This window comes from Stenella coeruleoalba (assembly GCF_951394435.1).
Source record: "Stenella coeruleoalba genome assembly, chromosome: 11".
In the NCBI taxonomy this organism is placed as follows: Eukaryota; Metazoa; Chordata; class Mammalia; order Artiodactyla; family Delphinidae; genus Stenella; species Stenella coeruleoalba.
The window spans coordinates 30,457,729-30,481,429 of NC_137157.1; the positions used below are offsets into that span (position 1 = coordinate 30,457,729).

The 23,701-nt window shown below is 37.8% G+C and overlaps 1 protein-coding gene across 5 annotated transcripts in view; it reads left to right on the forward strand.

Moving 5' to 3' along the window:
- Positions 1–23,701, forward strand: part of ATP2B1 (ATPase plasma membrane Ca2+ transporting 1) — a 592,658-nt gene that overhangs the window by 509,573 nt on the left and 59,384 nt on the right. For all 5 annotated transcript variants that reach the window (XM_079938566.1, XM_079938562.1, XM_079938563.1 and 2 more), the window contains 2 exons: positions 6,624–7,048; positions 19,310–19,507. In XM_079938566.1, coding sequence (XP_079794692.1) covers positions 6,841–7,048; positions 19,310–19,507 — 406 coding nt within the window. In that variant the 5' untranslated portion in view covers positions 6,624–6,840. The remainder of the gene's footprint in view (positions 1–6,623; positions 7,049–19,309; positions 19,508–23,701) is intronic.

Here is a 23,701-nt window from a genome sequence, read left to right on the forward strand (position 1 = left end):
GGGACCCTTTATTGGTCAGGGTTCTCCAGAGAAAAAGAACCAATAAGAAATCTATCCATATAGTGATATGTTATGAGGAATTTGCTCAGGCAGTTACAGAGACTGAGAAGTCCCACTGTCTGCCATCTACAAACTAAAGACCCAGGAAAGCTGGTGTTTTAGATCAGTCTGAAGTCCTGAGAACCAGGGAAGTCAGTGGGTAATTCCCAGTCTGAGGGCAGGGGAAGACTGGACAGTTAGGCAGGGAGGGGTGGGTACGACTTACTATTTCTTCACTATGTTTTATTTGGGCCCTCATTGGATTTGATGATGCCCACCCACATTGTGAAGGGCAATCTGCTTTACTTAGTCTACCCATTCAAATGCTAATCTCATCCAGAAACACCCCTGTAAGCACACCCAGAAATAATGTTTAGCCAAATATCTGAGCATCTTGTGATCTAGTCAAGTTGACATAAAATTAACTGTTACAGATCCATTCCAGTTTGAGATACCTTGTAACTAAGTTCTGCCTCAGCCAAAAATCTACCTCTCCGTAACTTTCTTTCATTTCATTCTAGTTGTGCCCTCCATTACTCCACAGAATATATCTAGTCACAATTCTACACTAAAATTTCAAATGTTTTATGCTATCACTTATATGTGGAATCTAAAATGCAACACAAATGAACGTATCTATGAAACAGACAGACTCACAGACATAGCAAACAGGCTTGTGGTTGCCAGGGGGGAGGGGGGTGGGGGAGGGAAGGATGGGAAGTTTGGGATTAGCAGATGCAAACTATTAGGTATAGTACGGGTAAACAACAAGGTCCTACTGTATAGGACAGGGAACTATATTCAATATCCTGTGATAAACCATAATGGAAACGAATATGAAAAAGAATATATGTATAACTGAATCATTTTGCTATACAGCAGAAATTAATACAACACTATAAATCAACAATACTTCAATGAAATTTTTTTTTAAATTTCAAATGTTTGAAAATAGCTATCATGAAATATTGATCCCCTAGACTGAATTTCTTCCACTACTTCAGTGGACTGATTTTCTGACATCTTCAACATTCTGTTTATTATTTTTTATACTATGTTTCTCATGGTAATTCAGACCTGAGGAATGTGAAATCTGGTAGGCCTGTTGTCTATAATACAAATAAAAGTTGGTGCCTCTCTTTTGTTCACCAGTCTTTTTGATGTATTCAGTCATCAATGCTTTATCTGTATAGCAGAGCTTCACTTATATTAGACTGTTATCTAAGGATTCTCTTTTCCTCTAGGTTTAGAAATATAGTAAAAATAGCTAACATGTATTTACGATTTACTGTGTGTCAGGCTAATTTCACACTGTTTTACATATATTCATACATTTAGGGAGGTGTGTTATTTGTTATTATGTCTGTGTTTTACAGATGATCCTGTAACATTTAGATGTGTTTGTGCAAGGCAAAGTAGAATCGGTCTATTAAACTCCCTTTGTTAGTTGTTACACTCCTGTCATTGCTGCCTAAGACAGCTTGGGAGTGGGAGGGGAAAGCACTTACATTAATTAACATCAAGCTAAGGCATTCAGAGCTTTGAGTAAACTGAATCTTTGTCTTTGAATATATACTGTTGTATTTCTTGTATGTCGTGTTTGTACAGTTATGTTTTTGGAATTAAATGTAGGAGACCATACTTTTGTACCAATTAAAGTTAGCTTCCCATTCCCACCTGTCTCCGATTCCGATTCTTTCATCTAACGTACTTGCTGACTTACCTAGCTTCAAGTCATCTACAGATTGGAGAAACATAACTTCTATATTTTCACATCACTGAAAAGTTTAGAAGAGTCAGGAATTAGGAACCCAGTAATGCATTTAAAAACACCTTTCAGGTGTTCCTCTTATTCTAATACACTTAGTTATAGTAGCATATATTTTCTTGCCTGCAGAAATCTTGTGTTACTATGTAATATTAATAATCATTTTATTTTAAAAATTTATTTATTTATTTATGGCTGCATCGGGTCTTCATTGCTACGTGCGGGCTTTCTCTAGTTGCAGCGAGTGGGGGCTTCTCTTCATTGCAGTGCACGGGCTTCTCATTGTGGTGGCTTCTCTTGTTGCAGAACACGGGCTCTAGGTGCACAGGCTTCAGTAGTTGAGGCACGCGGTCTCAGTAGTTGTGGCTTGTGGGCTGTAGAGCGCAGGCTCAGTAGTTGTGGAGCACGGGCTTAGTTGCTCCGTGACATGTGAGATCTTCCTGGACCAAGGCTTGAACCTGTGTCCCCTGCATTGGTAGGCAGATTCTTAACTACTGCGCCACCAGGGAAGTCCCTAATAATCATTTTTAGAGCTCCATATTTCATCCAACTCCATATTTCATCTCCAAATTTACTTAACTCTGCCACTGTATTTCTTATAGTTTTTCTAATGTGTGATATTTTTGTTGTTGTTATTGTTGAGTATAAATAATATCTATACAACCATTCCACAATCTGTAAGTCAAGTGACCTTGTGAAAGAAGGGATTGAATTGTAATATTAACAAAACTGTCTCTTTATGAGCTTCACTCAGTACTAAGACCTCATAGTCATCCTTTTATTTTCTTTTGGGGGCCTGCCCATTCACAGTAAAGCTTATGTGTCGGTTGGAATCCATCTTATTCTTCTTTTTGAAGACTGTAACTATTTTTGCCCCACTCTAGTCTTAAACCACCTCTGTCTTTTTATGTATTCCCTCAAAGATTATCAGTAGTGGTTGGGTCAGAGATGTCATCTCGGGATTCTGGGATAAATTATGTAGGCCTATGTAGATTAGGTATGTGTTTTCCTTAAAATCCCCCTCTTGTGGAGCCTGCGCTTCCACTTAACATTTCTTCCTTAACTTTTCAAATGGAAGGTCAGAATCTTTTAGTGAACGATGAAAAGCAAAGTAGCTGTTCTACTGTGTTGTACCTCAATCCCAAATAGCGTGTCTCTTGATTGTCATGTTGTAGCTAACAAATGAAAAGCAAAACTTTTTTGTTTGTTGTCTTTGGCATTTTTGTCAATTCACTAGTTAGGTGAGTAAAAGAGTGAAGAGTTGACAGAGAGGAAAATAGGAGGAGAGGCTATAGATGATCTAGAAATAGACAACAGCCCGATTTATCATTTGTAGGTAATCAGTAATTCAAGTAGTCCACTTTTGGAAAGCGGCTCGTTTGCATTTGGTGGTTTTCCCTGGACCTCTCTTTCTTTAAACAGTGGGGAGACTGAACATGGTTGGTAATCATGTACTTATCAAAGCCTTATGGGTTGCAAAGTCATAGAAAATCCCCAAAAGGAATTTATTGAAAAATTAATGAAAAGATCACGGATAGGACAGACTTGAGGCATTGATCGACCAAGGGGCTCAAATGATCTAGCACTGACAGACATATGTCCTCCCTCCCTCCCTTTTAGATCCTTTCTCAGAGGCTTTCCACATCTCAGATTTAAGTTCAGTAACAAGAAACAAGTCTCTGTTCCAGAGTCACAGCAGATGCCTTGTTGTCACCTATGTATTGGTCTTTGTTGAGTCACATGCACATTACTGAACCCATCATCCTTATGGTCAGGGGAATGTCTGGATATGGGGACGAACCACATTGAAAGTTGGGGAAGGGCAGATCCCCAAACAAAAAGTGAGGCCATTGCTGAGAAATGGGGGAGAAGGATGAGCTGATGTGGCAGACAGCAAATATCCACTATAATGTCTATTGAATTCTGTTTTTATTATATAAATTGGTACATTTGGTGTTGTTTGTATTTTAACCTACAAATATTTCCATTTCAACCTAATAAACATGAAGACTTAAAGTAGAGACGGTATAGTAGAAGCACGGCTTTTGAGTTGCAAACAGAGATTTCAGATCCTAGCTCTGTTATGTATCCTTACTGTTGAGAAATTTAAGGGCACCCAATAAATAACACGCTTCTCTCCTGCTTGAATTCTGTGAAGAGAAAAGACAAATATTGGCACATAGGAATAAAAACATTAGTTTTATTACTGACAAAAGCTGAAATGAAAGTTTTTGTGTGACAACAAAGAAGTTCTAATATTGAATCCAGAACTAAACAGTTATTTATCCGCGCCCCACCCCCCGGCACTTTGAACAATAGGCTTTTTTACCTGGGGGTCTGCCCCTAATAACTCAGACCAGAACGGATGAGTCCTGCAGACATCGGGCTCACGAAGAACACAGGGAGGTGGAAGCTATGTATGTCTAGTTGTTCTCCGAAAATCTGTCAAGCAGCTCATTTCACCTCAGTGGTAATGGGTGGGGTAGGAGGTCAGAAATTGTTGAGGAAAATTCCTCTTCGTGGAAACCAGAGGAATGATGACATACATGCCTCCAACACATAGACTAATGAATCTTAATTATTTTATCTCTTCAGTAAATAATAATAATTTATTTTAGGGTTGCTGTGATGTACAGATACCAAGAAATTTGGGGTATGAAAACTCAGAGAGTATCAAATAACCACCCTCTTCAGTTTCTGAAGTTGGGTTATTATAATAATTGATGTGTGAGTGGGAACCCACTTTGCCTAGGAGATGAGTAAAATTAGTATTAATTGGGCAAGCAGAAGGATTTGTGAAGTGGGAGGAAGCAGGCAGTGAAAGAAGATGTCTTACAGAGTTCATAACTATCACATCCTTGTAAATTTAAGCCAAGGCAAGCAAACTTTCCGTCCACTAGCCATCCTCAACCAGCTGGGATAAATTCAGTTTTTAGCCCGTTCTCCTGTCCAATAGTTCTCACATTGTACTCTCTGAACTAATAACATCAGTATCACCTGAGAATTTGTTAGGAAAGCAAATTCTGGAGCCCACCCTTATCCTACTGAAACCCTGGAAGTGGGGCCCAGCGATCTGTATTTTCACAAGTCCTCTAGGCAATTTTGATGGATATTTAACCACATACCATGATTTGCAAACATCCCCATAACAGTTTCATAGCTGGATATTAATTGTACTTGCAAGTAATCTTTTCTAGTTCCTCATCATTAAGCATTTATTAAATATGGGATACTTTGGGGAGGGAGAGAGGTTGAATAGGTAAAATAGAGCTTAGGCTTGAATGCCAAACAGATATGAACAATAAGACTGTGTTTTCATCCTATAGGTTTAGATATAGGGGCATGATAACTGTTTAAAAGACTAACTGTAGCAGCAAAATGTAGAAGGGATTGTTGTAGGAGATAAGAGAATGAGAGAGAAGCTCTAGGGGGTAGTGATTATAATTTGTGTAGGGGGACTCAAAGATCTGGAAGAAAAGGGGATCTGTAGAAGAGGCTTTTCAAAGGAAGAATTAATTGAACTCAGTTCACTGAAAGCTGGGGTGGACAGAATCAAAGATGATTTAAGATCCCAAGCCCAGATGATTAAGATGATGGTAGTTGGGAAGGGAACTTTCTAATTAGGGAATAAGATGAATCCATTGTTGGGCATGTTAACTTTGAGGTCATACTTTAAAGGACATATATTGAGAAGGAAGAGTTGAGAGCTCATTTTTAGATGGTTTAGAGTAAGAGGAGAACTTGAAAGTACATTTGTCCCTTGGTATTGGCAGGAGATTGGTTCTAGAACAACCCCCACCCCAAGCCCCTACAGGATACCAAAATCTGCAGATGCTCACGTCCCTTACTGTCGGCCCTCTATCTGTGGGTTCCGCGTTTGCAGATTCAATCAAGAATTGTGAAGAAAATTAAAATCATGCGTTCATTCATTCTTGAAATGCTTATTGAATGTCTGGCACAGTTCTGGGTTCTCAGGATATAGAAATGGACCAACGCATGCCCTGTATGCAGAACTAGTATTGTAGGTGGAGGGAGACAACAAATAAGTAAATAAATGAACAAGATAATTTCAGATAATACTGAGGGCCAGCAAAGAAAATAAAATAGAGTAACAGTAGAGAGTGACTAAGGGGTAGAGAATTTCTTTAGATAGAGAGTCAACGAAGACCTGAGGCGGTGACATGTGACAGAAATCAGTTGAAAAATGTGAAACATGTGAAAGATAGTTTTAGGAAGCCAAAAGTTTCTGGCATCACAGAGTGGCCAAGGAGAGTTGCAGGAAAACATATGAGAAGTTCATTGTGCTTTTTGCCCTTCGGGGACTCTCCCATATGAAAGGTTTGGAGAGACAGGGTAGTGTATTTTAAGGAACATGGGCTTAGAGGCATCCCAACTCATTCATATCAGGCATCTGTGGGCTGTGTAGAAAGCCCTCAGTTTCTCTGAGGCTTATTCTTCGTAGAGTAAGGAGCAATAACACCTCATGGGATTAAATTGTGATGATTAAATGAGAGAATGAATTTAAAGCAACTAACGTAGTGCTCAATAACTATTAATAATCCCTAACGGTCATGTGAAATACAGTTTCATTTAATAATGGTGAAAGCTAATGTCTCTTGATACACAATTTTATTTAGAAGTTATACTTTGACCTTTCATCATGCGAAATATTTTAAGGGCATGAAACTACAGTAAAAAATATTTTTGCAATTAAATGATATACTTTGATTAGCTACCTGATGACACTTAGAAATATGCTTATATGCATAATATTCTCATATGGATTTTACTAATTTTAAATGTTTTCTTCTTACAGATGTGTACGTCTCATGACTGATAGGAAGAACTAGTCATGGGCCAAAGGTCAAGATACTTCTCTGGGAAATGCTGCTGATGCTCCTTTACAAAGTCATACAATGAGTGTTTGGTTTAAGAAAGATTTTCATATTTAAAAGATTTTCATCTTGGATATATATCAAGTGAAAATTAGAGTCTTTTGGGAAACATTTTCCTCCTGTTAAATTATACTTGTAATGGGCGACATGGCAAACAACTCGGTTGCATATGGTGGCGTAAAAAACTCTTTGAAGGAAGCTAATCATGATGGAGACTTTGGAATTACACTCGCAGAGCTGCGGGCTCTCATGGAGCTCAGGTCTACAGATGCATTACGAAAAATACAGGAAAGCTATGGAGATGTCTATGGAATTTGCGCCAGGTTAAAAACATCTCCCAATGAAGGTGAGTTTCATTACATTCATTTTTAGTACTTTGGCAGGTTCTGTAATTGGCTCATAAATAAGCATGCTTAGATTGTCTTGGCTGTTGTTTGATTATGCCATCTTTTTCGTGGCATTAAAGATTGGTGTAAAGTAACTTTAGATCAAAAACAGTGTTGCAAATTAATTTATATATTTTAAGTTGGTGGGAGGAAGTATTTTGTACTGTCGCACATATTGCTGCTTGTTTACGATAGCATGATTGTCTTTCCACTTGAGCTGGAATCAGACTTGGTAGTTCCCAGGGGATTCAGTGGAACTAAACCCTGCTCACTATCCTTCATTTTGCCAAGCGGCTTAAAATAGCCTTCACTGCCAGTAGCTGACCAAGTTTGTTTTTTTTCTTAACCTAAACTTTAACAATTAGTTCAGAAGGTACCAGAGCAAATGGAGTAGATTAGATGGCAATTTTTAATTTAGCAGACATTTCCTTTGATTAAAAAGTTTTCAGTCTTCGAATTATATTCAGTTTCCCTGTGTTCAAAGAAATCTTTGGTTTCATAATTCTTGATCTGTAGTAAACTTCTTTTTGAAAGACAGAAACGTTCATTATAACTTCATTGCGTTATGGTCTTTGAAATAGTTTGAAGGGATAATCTTTTATTTTATACATTGATCATGTTGAATATAAAAGTAAGGTTAGGAAGTTTCCAAAAGGGATTTCCGAATTGCAAAGGAAGGGGGAAGGATACATGAGGATGAATGTTTGGTGATTACAGTTTATTTTAGTAAGGAAGGGAAATTATTAATGCTAAAGTTTAAAAGATATTAGTATATATTCCAAAGCCAATTCTAGAAAAATTGTGCTTCAGTGTTTTTCTTAACATTTTTCCTGAAACATCTTATGCCATGCCACTACTTGTGATAAATTTTAAGGTAATAGCAAAAAGTTATTTCCAAAGTTGTTAAAGAATTTTAAATCACACTAAAAGATTCTTTAAAACCTTTATGTAATTCTATGTGAATTGCTCATTGTTTTAATCGTAGGTAGTTACTTTAATTTTTCTGAGGTAGCATGGTCTTGAGGAAGCTAATGTCAGTATTCACATATATCCTAAAAGGGCTTCCTCAGATCAGTTGGAGTATATTCTTTTTTCTGTAAAGTCTTCCAGATTGTCTGGATCTTTTCCTCAAGTCAGAACCACTAGAAACATGGACTTCTCAGTTATACATTAAATATGCTGCACCATTTTAAGAGCTGGACCCCTGCTGCTTAAATTCCGTGAATCAGGAACAGACCCGTGGAACTTTTAATAGATGTAATTTGACAGACTTTGGAGTTTGTTCAGTATGCAAATCTACTTTAAAATGTTAGCTAACTTCATATAACTTTAGAGATTTGTACATTAAGTTGCTATTCTCAATTGGTAGATTCATTAATTCAACCATATGTACATACTACATTTAATCTAAAACCTAATTTTGGATGTTTCATGATCACCAAATTGATGGGATATGTTAACATTAAAAACCCTCAATATTTATAACAACATCGTTTGTTCATAAAAACGATATTGGGGCTTCCCTGGCGGTGCAGTGGTTAAGAACCCGCCTGCCCATGCAGGGGACACGGGTTTGAGTCCTGGTCCGGGAAGATCCCACATGCCAGGGAGCAACCAAGCCTGTGCGCCACAACTACTGAGCCCGCGTGCCTAGAGCCCGTGCTCCACAATAAGAGAAGCCACCGCAATGAGAAGTCCACACGCCGCAACAAAGAGTAGCCCCCGCTCACCACAACTAGAGAAAGCCTGTGCGCAGCAACAAAGACCCAACGCAGCAAAAATAAATAAATAAATAATTAATTTTAAAAAAACCCGATATTGAACTTCACTTTGAAATCTGCACATATTTGCACTTCCCTCAACCATGTCTTTGTGTTTCCCTGCTGTTAGTTATGAGAAGACAAAACTTCTGATTAGCTAAAAACCCTTCCATTTCATTTTTAATGGACATTATTTGTTCATTTTTAATGGACATTATTTCTCTTTAGTTTGCACTGCAGTTTCTTTTGTATTGTTATTTTGGGCAGTTCTCCTTATATTGATTTTGGTTTAATTAGTGAAGTTTATTAAATTAATGGAAACTTTGTACCTAGTACAGTAGTTTTTAAAATTTAGGGAGGGGATGGTTATGTACCTCTTTTACGACATGGTGGAAGTTGTGGATAATCTCTAGAAATATTCACTTAACACTCAAAATTTTGTGTGTATTGTTGCTGCTTTGTGCTATTAAACAAGTGTATGCCATTTTCCCCGTCTTTTATTCTTAGAAAATTCTTGCTCATCTTCTTCCTAGTGTTGTGAATTTAATTTTTGTCAAAATTTGTACAAACTTTTGTCTTCACTGTTTATATATATATAGTTTGTCATTTTGAAATATTCTTTTAAAGAATGTGAAAAAGCCATTGTAAGCATTATATTTGTGTTTACAGTTGTCATAAGAATAAATAAAAACAACAGCAGCTTTCACAGAAATGTTATTTCCAAAGGAATAGTTCTAGTTTAATTTAGAAGTAATTCACTCAGAAGCTAATGAATATTTTGTCACTGATCAACTAGGCAAATGGTAACAAATGACTCATCCCTGGGAATAGTCAGCTCGGAGTTTTTATGCCCAAGTAAAATGATCTAGACAATAAGTGGCCTTTTTTTAAGTATAATCTGTTTATAGTCAGGGAAAGTGAGATAACAATGGTTCTTTAAAGTACAGGAATTTTGGTTAAGTAAAACTGAAGTTTATCTTTCCTTTGTTTCTTTCATTCATTCATTCATTGACACACAGTCAGATCTATGTTAATGATAGTCATATGTTTTATATACCCCCTAAAAAAAGAATGTGTTGGCAGTTTTAACTGTAAGATAATCGTAAGTGTATAATTAAAATACATCCCAATTTCAGAGATGTTTGTTAATAAAATGTAAGAATGTGTGTGTTTTAGAATTGCTGAGATATTGTGTTTATTGGGTATCTCCTATCTTGTTGGCACTTACCTAGGCTCTGGGCATACATCCGTGAATAAAACATAACTGCCTGCCTTATTTTTACATGGGGAAGACAAGTTCACAAGACAAATGAGATGTGTAGTGTGTTAGTGATATATGCCTAAGAGAAAAATGAGTAGAGAAGGAAAATCAGAAATATTTGGGATGTAGATATTAGATTGCTCTAAAGTCTGGAGGAACAATTAAAAGATGTTTCTTAAGAACAACAATAATAAGTAACGCTTAGATAACGGTTTTTGTGCCAAGTTGGTAGTTAGTACTTACAAATTTATATCAACTTACTTTATCCTCACAACAACCTTATCCTGTTTTATAGCCAAAGAACCCACAGCACAAAAAGGTTAAGCAACTTAGCTGAAGTCTCACAGCTCATAAGTCCAGAGGAGGGATTCAAACCTAGACAGAGGACATGCTTTTAACTACTGTAGTGTACTTCGTGTTATAAAAGTTCATCTCATTCAGCTTACAAAAGAGTTGAGAGATTGAGAAAGAAGTACCTGTATTCTCTCGTCACAATAGTATTTTTTTTTTTTTTTTTTTTTTTTGCGGTACGCGGGCCTCTCACTCTTGTGGCCTCTCCCATTGCGGAGCACAGGCTCCAGACGCGCAGGCTCAGCGGCCGTGGCTCACGGGCCCAGCCGCTCCATGGCATGTGGGATCCTCCCGGACCGGGACACGAACCCGTGTCCCCTGCATTGGCAGGCGGACTCTCAACCACTGCGCCACCAGGGAAGCCCAACAATAGTATTTTTTTGATGGCAGGAATTACATGATGAAAAAAAAAATAAGGATTTAAGATTCTGTTCGTTAGTTGGTCTTTAAAATATGCCCTCCTCAGGAAGTTGTGTTTGTGTGCTTCCTCATTTGGCCTGCTAATTTATTGCTTGTTTTCTAGCAGAGCAGTGCTTTAACTTGATTTTAAGCATACTGTATGTGTACTGATCAATAGGAAGTGTTTTGAGCCAGATGTAATTTTCATATTAAAAACTTCCTCGTGGTTCTGATTAATTATCTTTACTCTTAAAAGAATTAGAACTGTAAATGTCAAGGTTAACTGGAATGAGATTTATTGCTTCATATTTTTGGTTTTATGTGTTAGCAAGCACCTATCTTATAGTCCTCAGTATCCAAGAATGTACTTTCATGGCAAAATAATCTTCTAATATCCTAACTGGATAAAACTGCCATTACAGTTTTGTTCTTCTGTATCATTATTGTTTCCCTACATTAACCTTCTTATTCCTGTTCTAAACCATATTTCTTGATCTTTTTATTGTTACCCTAGCTTTTGGTATCTTTCCCATTTTAATGTGTTCCTATGTTATCTATATTATATTTTATATTGGATGGTAGAATAGACTCTCTAATAAGATTTACAGAATGCAAATCTCAGCCCTTGGTATCATTTATTATTCATAGTACTGTATCAAGCAAAGGATAAAAATGAATTCATAAAAATTAAAGATAGGTACTGAATGGTACTCTGTAAGAGGCATGACTTTATGGATTTGTAAAGGGCAGGAAAGCAAATGAGACACGAAGCTTTTTAAGTGGTAGTTGCTAAAATTAGGTAGACGAGAACAAAAAAACAAAGGAAATAAGGCAACAGTGGTAGAGAGGAGCAAAAGTAGTGTGTGGTAGGAAGCAGGGTAGAGTCAGCAGCAATTGTCCCAGGCTGACTAATGTTTCCATAATGTTTCAGATGGCAGTTTATATTTGCACTTGCTAGTAGTAAGGTTGTTGGTAATGGTGTGCTTTGACCATATCTTCATGATGTAATACAATAAAATTGACATTCACACATGGAAATATATTTTAACTCTGGAAAGAAATCCGCCTTTTGCCCAGGATAAATCATTACTGACTTACAGGCTACTACAAGAACACTGTGATTCCCTGATGTATGTGTTTGGTCATACAGGTTGGTTTTAGGCATTCGACAAGGATTTGCATGGCCATGGTGTGCCAGCCACGTATGTTTTAATACTTGTATACAGTTATGAATGAGGGTTTTCTATTGATGATCCTTGTGTGACCTTGTCCTAGAAATTTACTCCTGCTATAATAGAGAATTATATACCCCAATAAAATTTTTTTAAAAATAGAGAATTATACATTTAATTTAAATCCTGCTCAGATTACCAGTTTTCATTGCTTATGAATTTTTTGAAGATAATTGTAACACTACTTCTTCTCAAACCTTGTAGCATATATATTATTTTTTAAAGTTGTACTTGATAGAGCCTGAAGTAACATCGCTTTGTTAGTTTTTTCAAGTTCAGTTTTCTGAGTACAATAGACATATTTCCTTCCCAAAGCATTCTCTTCTGCTTTCATAACACTATACTCTCAAGGTTTGCTTTCTTCCTATCTGGCCCGTTTCATCTGCCTCCTGTGCTTTCCTTTCACTGTTGGCAGGCCTTGTGTTTCTGTTCACGGTGCACTCTGCATTCTCCCTGGGTGATGCTCTCCACTTCTAAGACTTCACATCTGACTCCGACATCTGTGGCTCCAGTCCAGGCTTTTCTCCCAGGCTTTGGGCCTTTTGAAAGCTCAGTTGCTTTTAGACATCTTCATTTTCTCAGCCTCTCCAAACTTTCCCTTCTGAAAGCATATTTCTTCCTTCCCACTTTGCAGTGAAACTGTCATCCACCTTGCTAGATAGACTTGACTTTGATAGGGTCTTTCACCTGTTCTCACTGACTGGGTGGAAATTCTAACTCCTGTCTCTTAACTCAAGGGTGTCTGCTTCTCTACCTCCCCACCACCCTGCTTGAGGCTGCTGCCTTTCTCTTGCATAATTCAGGTAACAACATACTAACTGGTGTCTTTTCCTGTCTCCCTTCACGCTGCCTGTCACTTTCCTGCTGAAAGTTGGCAGTGGTTTTTCACTGCCCTTAGAAGGAAGTTCAGACTTCTCACTTAGGTTAACAAATTTCTTTGGGGTCTGGCTCCTGTTTACCTCATCTCATCTCATCTCATCTCTTTTCCAACTCTCCTCCTCAGTATTTGAGGCATAGCAAAAATTTCAGTTTTCTTAAACACTATTGTGCCAAGCTCACTCTTGTTTCTGGTCCTGTTACATGCTGATCTTTTCACCTGAAACACTCTACCTCACCCTTCCTGTGACTATCTCTCTTAATCGCTCCTGAGATCTCAAGTTTGGTATCTTAGAACTCCCTTGTCCACCCCAACCCCGTAAATTTGGATTCCAGTTCCCTTTGCTGGCTTCCATTAACAGCCTCACCATCGCCATAATGTGTAACACACGGGCTTGTGATTAACTGATTACTTGTCAAGTCTGCCCCACCAAACTGTGAGTTCCTTGAAGGCAAGTGCCAGAGAAAGGCATCCTGTCTGACTCATTTCCCTTTGTATGTTTATGTCCATCACAGTATCTGGCCCATGGTTGGCATTCAGGAACTAAGCCTAAGTTTGAATTTAGACAGTGATTCACTTAAATTTGAGGGCAGTCTCCTTTTCTTTTGAAATTGAAAATATGATGAGGGTATTAGTCTGTTTTTCAAGAAGAATGAACACAAATTTTCACGTATTTTCTTGATCTGTGTGTTTTCCTGAGGCCCTCACTTCAAGGATGCAGGCTGGCTGCTGCCACCACTACCACTACTGCACACACACACACACACGCACACACACACAAATCCTGACATAATTTCAAGTGCAGGATTTGATAAGATTAGGATGTGCTGTGTAACAGCCATGATTTTCAGTTAAATCCACCTGCTTTCTATATTCCATTACTCTCCCTCTTCATTTTCTAAAATTGAGACATGTTTTTATTAGCCCCAGCAGTTGGAATGCTACATTTTTTTTTTTGGTAAAACATCAAGCTATTGATAGAATTTGCATTTTATTCCATAATCTATCCCTTTCACATATAAAGACAGTATTCTTGAGCCATTATCTATTCGTAGAATGGTAGATCCAGACCCCAAAAGCATATATTCTGAACTGGTTTTCTTTTTTCTCTTTGTCAAGCTAACTGGGCCATAATGAGATCAATGCCCTTGGCCTTATTGCTGCTACACTACAATCAGCGGAGCCAACAGGACTAGGCAGAAGATTCTCAGTATATTTATTCATAAGTTATTCTAAATGATTTGATATCATATCTCCTCTCTTTTTAAAACTAGCACCATGTAGTCTCATTACCAGTTCCAACTGCTTACCTTTCTCTTCCCCACAAACTTTGCTTTCTCCCCCCTCACAGTCGAGCCTCTTCCTACACCTATAATAGGCTAACACCCACACCCTGGATTCCATTTACTCTGGCTTCTTCAAAGGCTTTGCTCTAGATTAACCAGCCTGTCTCTCCTGTATCACCAGTGTGGTCTTCTCTAGTTGGTCATTTCCATTGCTAAATAACTTGCCTTAATATCTGTCACTCATCTTTAAAAAGCAAAACGGGTTTTATTCACGCGTTTTAATTCACCTTTACTGCTTTATTTTACTTTTACTGGTTTGTTTCTCTCCATTGCATCACACTCCTAGAAGAAGTTTCTGTACTCACTGTTTCCACTTAACTAATTCCCATTATCTATCTGATTCTTTTTAATCAGACTTTCTTCCATACCTCCACTGGAAGATTCCTTATCAAGGCCATTCCTTATCAACTGGCCATCTAGTGAAAGCCAGTTATCCATTCTCTGTCTTCATTTTACTCCACTTTTGAAACACCATTTGATATAATCAGCCACATCATCTTTTTTAAAACTCCCTTTCTGTAGTACTGCATGAATCTATTTGTAAGTGCGTGTGTGTATCCCCTTTTCTTCTCAGTTTCCTTTGGTGTTTTAAGAACCCTAGCTGATCTTCAAATCAAATGTTGGAGTGCTCCAAGGCTCTCGCCTCAGCCCTGCTTTCTTCTTGTCAACTTACTTTAGCTTTCTAGAAGCTCTCGTTAGGCCCATGGCTCCAGAATCATCTGTATATTGAGGACTCTCTGGCTCGGATCTCTCTGTGAGTTCTGAATGTGGATAACTGGCTGTCTACTAGACATTTCCGCTTTTTAATGGGCATCTCATGTTTAAATCGATAAAGCAAAACCATTAACTCCTGCCTCCCTTTTTCCACCCAAGTCTGCAGTTCCCAAAGCCTGCCCTATCTTGGTAAATGTCTCTATCATCTATCCACTTGAGTGCATGGACAAAAAAGAATCTAGGTATCATTCTTTATCCTTCTTTTTTTCTTTTATCCACATCTAGTCCTTCAGCAAGTTCTGTCTGATCTCCTTACAAGATACCTGGCAGATTCAGTGACTCTGCCTCCATTTCTTTCTTTTTTTTTTTTTTAAATTTATTTATTTATTTATTTGGCTACTTTGGGTCTTTGTTGCTGTGCGCAGGCTTTCTCTATTTGCGGCGAGTGGGGGCTACTCTTTTTTTTTGCGGCCTCTCCTGTTGCAGAGCACAGGCTCCAGACGCGCGGGCTTAGCAGCCATGGCTCACGGGCCTAGCCGCTCCGCGGCATGTGGGATCTTCCCGGACCGGGGCACGAACCCGTGTCCCCTGCATCGGCAGGCGGACTCTCAACCACTGCGCCACCAGGGAAGCCCCGGGGGCTACTCTTCGTTGCGGTGCGCGAGCTTCTCATTGCGGTGGCTTCTCTTGTTGTGGAGCACAGGCTCTAGGCTCATGGGCTTCAGTAGTTGTGGCACGCAGGCTCTAGAGCGCAGGCTCAGCAGCTGTGGCGCACGGGCTTAGTTGCTCTTCGGCACGTTGGGATCTTCCTGGACCAGGGCTCAAACCCATGTCCCCTGCATTGGCAGGAGAATTCTTAACCACTGTGCCACCAGGGAAGTCCTCTGCCTCCACTTCTGAACCCAGATGCAAACTACCACCGTCTCTTACTTTGTACTGCAGCGGCCTTCCAGCTGGTCTTTTCCTCCACTCTCCAACTCTTCAATTTCTCCTTCAAACAATTTAAATGAAATTAGTTATCACTACCCTGCTATAAAGCCTTCTAGTGGTTTCCAATGCACTTAGAATAAATGCCAGTCTTCTCTTCATACTATTTTAATTGTCTCTTTATTTGTCTTCCTCCAGTATAATATAAGCTTGCTGAATGTAAGACTTGTTTTGTTCACACTGGCTTTTTAGCAAGTAGAACAGTACCTGGAAGTAGCAGATATTCAGTATCAGGAGTCGGGGGAGGGGGGACAGACTGCTGCAGAACTCTGAACTTCATTATATTTAGATTATGTGAGTTTATTATTTTACATGAATTGAAATCAGCTGTCCCTAAAATGGAGTTAAAACCTATAGTGTTTAGTTTGTAACTTGTCTTTCTTCCTACTTACCTTAACTAACTGTTGCCCTGTAGTTTATGGTTTATAAACTTTGTACCTTCTCCTTTGGTCCTCCCAAACGATCTGAGTTATACCAATAAATATTAATGCCCGCCCAACCCCAAAGAGTGACTTGCACAAGATTTCAGTAGGTGAATTGGAGCCTAGGTTTTCTAATTCCTAAACCAGACAGCTTCAGTGGTGCAGTGACCTAGGTGTGTGCTTGTATATGTGGTGGTAGCATAGGAAGAATTACGATAACCTTTGCATCAGCTGCTTTTCTTTCCTTATTCCCTCCAAGATACGTTTTTAAGCGATCTTTAGCTTCATGGCTGTTCTTTTCAGCATTAACAAAATATTGGCCCCTGTTATAACCTGTATAAGTTAAGATTTAGTCAACTATTTTTATAGTTGCAGTGGTGATATTTAAAACTGAGGTGTTTGTTATATGTAGTTAATGGTAGACTCTATTAAGGGTGAGTTAAACTGATGGAACCAGTATCTTCAAACATATTTCTTAGAAAGAATTGGACACTGACACAGGGATAACAATCTTTTATTTTTGCTGTAAGGGCATTAAAATATAAGACAGAACAAACCTACCCACTGTCTAATATCATCCTTTCATAAAAGAAAGGGTATTTTATTTGAAAAGCAGTAAGCACATAATTTCAGAACATCTCAAAGTACAGTTCTTTAAAACAAATACATTCTGTTTCGTGGAAAACCTCACTACATCGATTCCCTTATCCCCCGATTAAACCACAGACTGTTGTTAACTGTTTGCAGCTAGGATTGATGAGGGCATTGCTCTTGCCTGAAGAAACAGTGTGTGGATTCTAAGTTATAATTTGCAAGTTTCCTCTCTCATATTGTGTTTCCTGCTAGTCACAGTCAGTGCAGTCCTTCACTGCCTTTCTATCCATTGACTCTGACTCAAAGCCTAGAGCTCTGTGGAAGCTTTCAGTTGATGACTTTTGTCATCAGAAATCTAAGATGCTTTTTGAACTGCCTAGTGTGGACCTGACTGTGCTACAGTTGCTTGTGAAAACATTCTCTGGAAGCTTTTTGGTGTCTTTAACAAGTAAATAAGTAATTAATAAATAAAAAACCAAAGTAAATAATTACTTTAAGATCTGTATATTCATCTCTCATTGTTTGTTCTAATAATGAACTTCCTTTGTTTTCTCTCTCCTACTCTTTGCCCGCCTCTGCATCCAGAGTAATAGCTAAAACACTTAAAGCCGAGAGCCTTACAGTGATCTGCTGTTTTCCTGTCTTTTTCCTGTGCTGTTCTCTTAGAATGAATTCTTGCCAGAAAATAGAGTTGAGGTTAAATTGATTATAAATTTAAATTTATAATGATAAATTAAAAGTCATGCCATCCTGGTATCTCTGTCCTCTTCTTCAGTGTTCTTTTCCTTTTTAAAAAATATTTATTTATTTATTTTTGGCTGCGTTGGGTCTTTGCTGCTCCACGCGGGCTTTTCTCTAGTTGTGGCAAGTGGGGGCTGCTCTTTGTTGCGGTGCGCGGGCTTCTCACTGCGATGGCTTCTCTTGCTGCAGAGCAGGGCTCTAGGCACGCAGGCTTCAGTAGTTGTGGCACGTGGGCTCAGTAGCTGTGGCACGCGGGCTCAGTAGTTGTGGCTCGTGGGCTCTAGAGTGCAGGCTCAGTAGTTGTGGCACACAGGCTTAGTTGCTCCGTGGCATGTGGGATCTTACCAGACCACGGCTCGAATGTGTGTCCCCTGCATTGGCAGGCGGATTCCTAACCACTGCGCCACCAGGGAAGTCCCTTCTTCAGTGTTCTTAAACTAAGGGAAAATGTCATTTGTCACTGCTGCCTGTGTTTTCATACTCCACAATACACAATAATGTAAATATGTGCATACTTTGCATTAGCTAGTTGGGATATATCTAGGCTCGACAGGATCAGCAGGATGAAATTAGAGAAGGACTTGCTTGGTAGGGTGAAGGAAAGGCAAATATGATCATCCAGCTCTCTCTTAACCTTTTGCTTCACGGCTTTCTAATTCCATGCTCCAGGCAATAAATAGTATGTCCTACAAGGTACCTTTTCCTTTACAGTGATGGTCAGTCAATAGTACTACCTGTTTCTTTAACTGGAAATAAATCCTAAAAAGTAAACTTGAAGGAAAGTTCATCCTAAGTCTCCTGTTTTTTTTGTGACTTGCAAATCTTTTATCAATTGAAGTATAATAGACCTGGGTTTTTTTGTTTGTTTGTTTTTGTTTTTGTTTTTTTGGACCGTGCCACACCTTACAGGATCTTAGTTCCCCAACCAGAGATTGAACCTGGGCCCTAGGCAGTGAAAGTCCTAACCACTGGACCGCCAGGGAATTCCCTATAACAGACCTTTTAGAATAGAAGTTTTAGAGCTTATAGTGGATGAACTTTTCATTGTTCTTCAGCAAATAAGAATGAAAATAAAAGACTTTCACTTATTAAGTTAACCAAGATGCAATAAGTAAATCAAATAAATATCTTTATATACTTCCCCACTTTTGGAGGAAAATATCATAAGTAAAGGTCAGGGAAATGTTTAATTCCAATATAAAACCATCCAACTCATATATCATTTCTGGTCTCTAGCAGTGTATAAGGTGGTGTAAGACAGTATGATCAAAACCCAGCAGTTTGGAAAAGTGGAAATTCTTAGTTCAACCTTACGTCATCTACTTAAAATGTTCTCTTAAAGCATTGCACATGTTTTTTGGTGATTTAAATTATGTACACTTAGTCTAACTCATGAGAATAAACCATTTTGATAGGGTCTTAGGAATTGTGTCTAAATGTAACGAATCTAAAGTGTAGAGAACGTATGTGTTTTGAATAAAATATTTTCATTTGTAAGTAGTAAAACTGTTCACTTAAATTTATTTCTTTTTATTAGGTTTAAGTGGAAACCCTGCAGATATAGAGAGAAGAGAAGCTGTATTTGGAAAGAATTTTATACCTCCTAAAAAGCCAAAAACCTTTCTTCAATTAGTATGGGAAGCATTACAAGATGTCACTTTAATTATATTAGAAATTGCAGCCATAGTATCATTGGGCCTTTCTTTTTATCAACCTCCAGAAGGGGATAATGCACGTAAGTAAATTGGGCGGGGGAGGGAAGACTCTTATGTGTGATGCTAAGTTCAGTGCATTTGCTTACTTAATACATAATAGCAGGCCAGCTTTTATTAACTGCTTTGTACTGGATATCATTCTAATAGTGCTTTTAATAGTTCTTTAAATATATTACCTCAGGTAATTTTCCCAGTAACCTTATAAGATAGACAGTGTCACCTCCATTTTACAAGTGAGACACAGAGGTTAAGTAACCTACCCAAGTATGCATACGCTGTGTCTGGCAAAGCACTAAGCCATATATATGATGTGTTATGTGTCATCGTGATTTTTAGGTTCTTTAGAACACTATTGTGAAGTAATTAGTTTTTTATTTGTTTTTTTTTTTAATCTTTTGGAAAATCATTATGAAAGCAAAAATTTATTCTTTTCCCTAATCCATTACTTTTCAGGTTCTTAAAATGTTATGTGTATTTTGTTATATACATGATTTGGATAATTTCCTTGCCATCTTAGAAATGTTTATGCTACAAAGTATTCTGACCAGTGGAAAAATATAGAATGGTAACTCTGCTTTAACTGCACATGATTTTGTGTTTCTCTCATCTTTCTATGTCCTTCATTTCTCTCTTTTTTTTCTTTATTTTTTTTTCTTTTGCTGCATTGGGTCTTCGTTGCTGTGTGCAGGCTTTCTCTAGTTGCATCGAGCAGGGGCTACTCTTTGTTGTGGTGCGCAGGCTTCTCATTGCGGTGGCCTCTCTTGTTGTGGAGCATGGGCTCTAGGGTGCGCAGACTTCAGTAGTTGTGGCATGTGGGCTCTAGAGCTCAGGCTCAGTAGTTGTGGCGCACCAGCTTAGTTGCTCCGTGGCATATGGGATCTTCCTGGACCAGGGATTGAACCCATGTCCCCTGCATTGGCAGGCAGATTCTTAACCACTGTGCCACCAGGGAAGTACTCCTTCATTTCTCTTTTAAATTTCTTCTTCTTTTCCCTTAAAACAAATTATTTAAAATGGATATTTCCAACATTACATTCTATAACTGCCTGGAGAGCTAGCTTGGGTTTTGGTCACTATATTTAAGAAGCTATAGAGTGAACCATTAGTATTTTATATATCAGAAGAGTGATTCACCAAAATATTTTTGTTTGTGAAAGCTTCATCCTTCTGCCTTTCAAGTTATTAAGAGTTTAATAAATATTTGCTAACTGTAAAAGTTGGCTTAGGTAATCATTTAAAGTAATTCTTTCAAAGGTATGCCTAGAACTCATGTGAGAGGGAACTTTTGGCGGGGGCGGGCGGGAGGAGGTAGTGGGTCACAGCATAAGCGAGTGGATCTGAGGCTAAAGTCTGTGGAGATCAGGATTCTCAGAGGGCACTGTTGACATTTTTCACTGGAACATTCATTGTCACCTTGGCAACCAAGAGTATCTCCAGTGGTAGCCAGGTATCCTATGGTGGTGGTGGGGGGGCAAAATCGCCTGCAGTTGAGAATCACTGATGTATATAAGAAAGGATTTAGGCAATATTCTTATCAGTATTGAGCCAAATTATTTTTTAAACTTTTATTTATTAAATAAGCGGTACGTGTTTTGTTGTTGAAAAATTAGGGGGGGAAATGACAATTCAAAGGAAATCATATTTACTGAAAATCCCACATTTTAGAGATTATCATTTTGATATATATCCTCTGAGATTTCTTAAATGTTTTTGTGTATGTGTCTGTGGTGCTCATGTATATGTATGTGTGCACAAGTGGGTAGGTGTGAGGATGTGTAAGTGTGTGTGTCTTTTCATCTGGAAAGGGAGGTGATATCATGTTTAGCAACATGCAGTTAAATTCTTTACTGCTTGGTTTATCCAACTGTCATAGAATACTGGGAATTGGTGCTCTAGACTTGAGTGCGTTAGCAGATGATTAAAAACTTTTTACTTTTAACATTTTTTCCCAAAACTATAAGAAAACTGAAGAAAAATATTTTCAGTGGGAGTAGGTTTTTTTTTTACTAACGGGATCTGGGCAAATCTTGGAATTCAGACTGCTTCATTTGTAGGATACAGTGACAGGCCCTTTTTTATATTTGCTTAAGGAGATAACTGGTATTAGATCCAACTGAGAAGATAATCTAGAGTTGTTGGTATCTTAAGGCCCTTTAAAGAGACTCAAAATCTACCAGAAGATGTTAATAAACCATATAAAGGTATTTTTGCTCCATGGTAAAAGTTTAGTGTTTGCACTTTTTAAAAAACACTTATTAGTATATTTCATGTATCTTTTCATCATGTTACATTTAACACTAAGAAGTGGATACTTGCTTAAAAGGAAATCCATTAATTGTAAATCTATAGTCATAGAAATCCAAATTATCAAAATTTCTTACTAGTACTATTTAGTGTGAAAATAAGCACTATAACCCACATAAATCTATAGTCACTGTATACAACTAGTGGTTCTCAAACTCTTTGGTCTCAGAACCCTTTTACACTCTCTAAGTATTGAGAACTCCAAAGAGGTTTTGATTATGTGAGTTATGTCTGTAGGTATTTACTGTATTCTAAATTAAAACTGAGAAATTTAAAAATATTTATCAGTGCATTTAAAAATAATAAATATTATAATTATAATTACTATAATTAATGAAGTTTGAAATGAAATAATGAATACTAGTGGTGTTTTTAACGTCATTGTATCTCATTGAGGTCTGGGTTAATTGAAGATAACTGGATTCTCATCTGCTTCTGCATTGATTTTGTTGTATTTAGCACATGTAATGTAGTCTTTGGAAAGTTTCACTATACATTCATGAAATATGAGGCAAAATAGCATCTTAGTGTTATTCTAAAAATAGTTTTGACCTCGAGGATCCCCCTGGAGTTCTTAAACAACACTTTGAGAACCGCTTTTTTATGCTGTTAATATATATACACTTGATATACCACCCAAGAATCACGTAGGGGATTTTAGAATGGCATATTTGCCCTGTGGTGTAGAGAGCATAGGCTGAATTCAGATGGTGTGTACCTCTCAGGTGAATATATTTACAAGGGAGCGCCTTTAGTAAAAATCGATTTTTATTGTTGTATTTACACTTGGACTTTACTGAAAACATTATTAAAATACTTTTTTTTTCTCCCATGTATAACTGGTAAACTACAGTCCTTTCCTAACTTTGATTTTCAGATTACTTTTTTTTTTCCCTGCAGCTCCCTTAAAAATTTGTAATGGTCATCAGTAGGAAAAAGATTCAGTTTCTAGAAATACTTTAATACTGTCTATTTCAAGATCATTCTAAGTTTATCTGTGTAATATAAAGTAGAACTATATATGAAATGAAATATGTCACTAACTTGTTTCACACTCTCTTTTGAAATATTCAGTAGTTTAGTTATAAATACATATGCATGTGAGATTTAAAGCTGAAAATTAAATAATTGTCTCACAATTCCTTTCCCTTAACCTCTGTTGCATTGTCTTTAAACTTTTTTGGTTATTTATCCTATAAAGAAAAGATATGAGCATATGTCTCCAAATGATGCATTTATGAATTATATATATTTAAAGTTATTTATACTGTGAGCATTTTAAAACATATACATAAATAGAAATTAAAGATTAAAAAGGTGAACGTTTAAATTTTTGATTTTTAGTAGCCTTAAAACATCATTATTGGGCCTCCCTGGTGGCGCAGTGGTTGAGAATCTGCCTGCTAACGCAGGGGACACAGGTTCGAGCCCTGGTCTGGGAAGATCCCACATGCTGCGGAGAACTAAGCCTGTGAGCCACGACTACTGAGCCTGCACGTCTGGAGCCTGTGCCCCGCAACAAGAGAGGCCGCGCACCGCGATGAAGAGTGGCCCCCGCTTGCCGCAACTAGAGAAAGCCCTTGCACAGAAACGAAGACCCAACACAGCCAAAAATAAATAAATAAATAAATAAAATGAAATAAAAGCATCATTATTAATAGCATGATTAAGTATACATTATTATAGTTTATAATCTTGATTTAGCCTGATTTGGGTCTAAGTTTGTTTTCTTTCAGAACTTGGTTTTAATATCTGTCATAGCTGGAAAAAACTCAACATTAGGTAAATCCAAGTGGAAGATTTTAGTGTACTCACTAAATCATGATACTTATTTTCACTTCCATCCACCAGTTATGTAAAAGTTTTTCTTGAAATACGACTGGTAAATTTCATCTTCTGATATGAGTCTG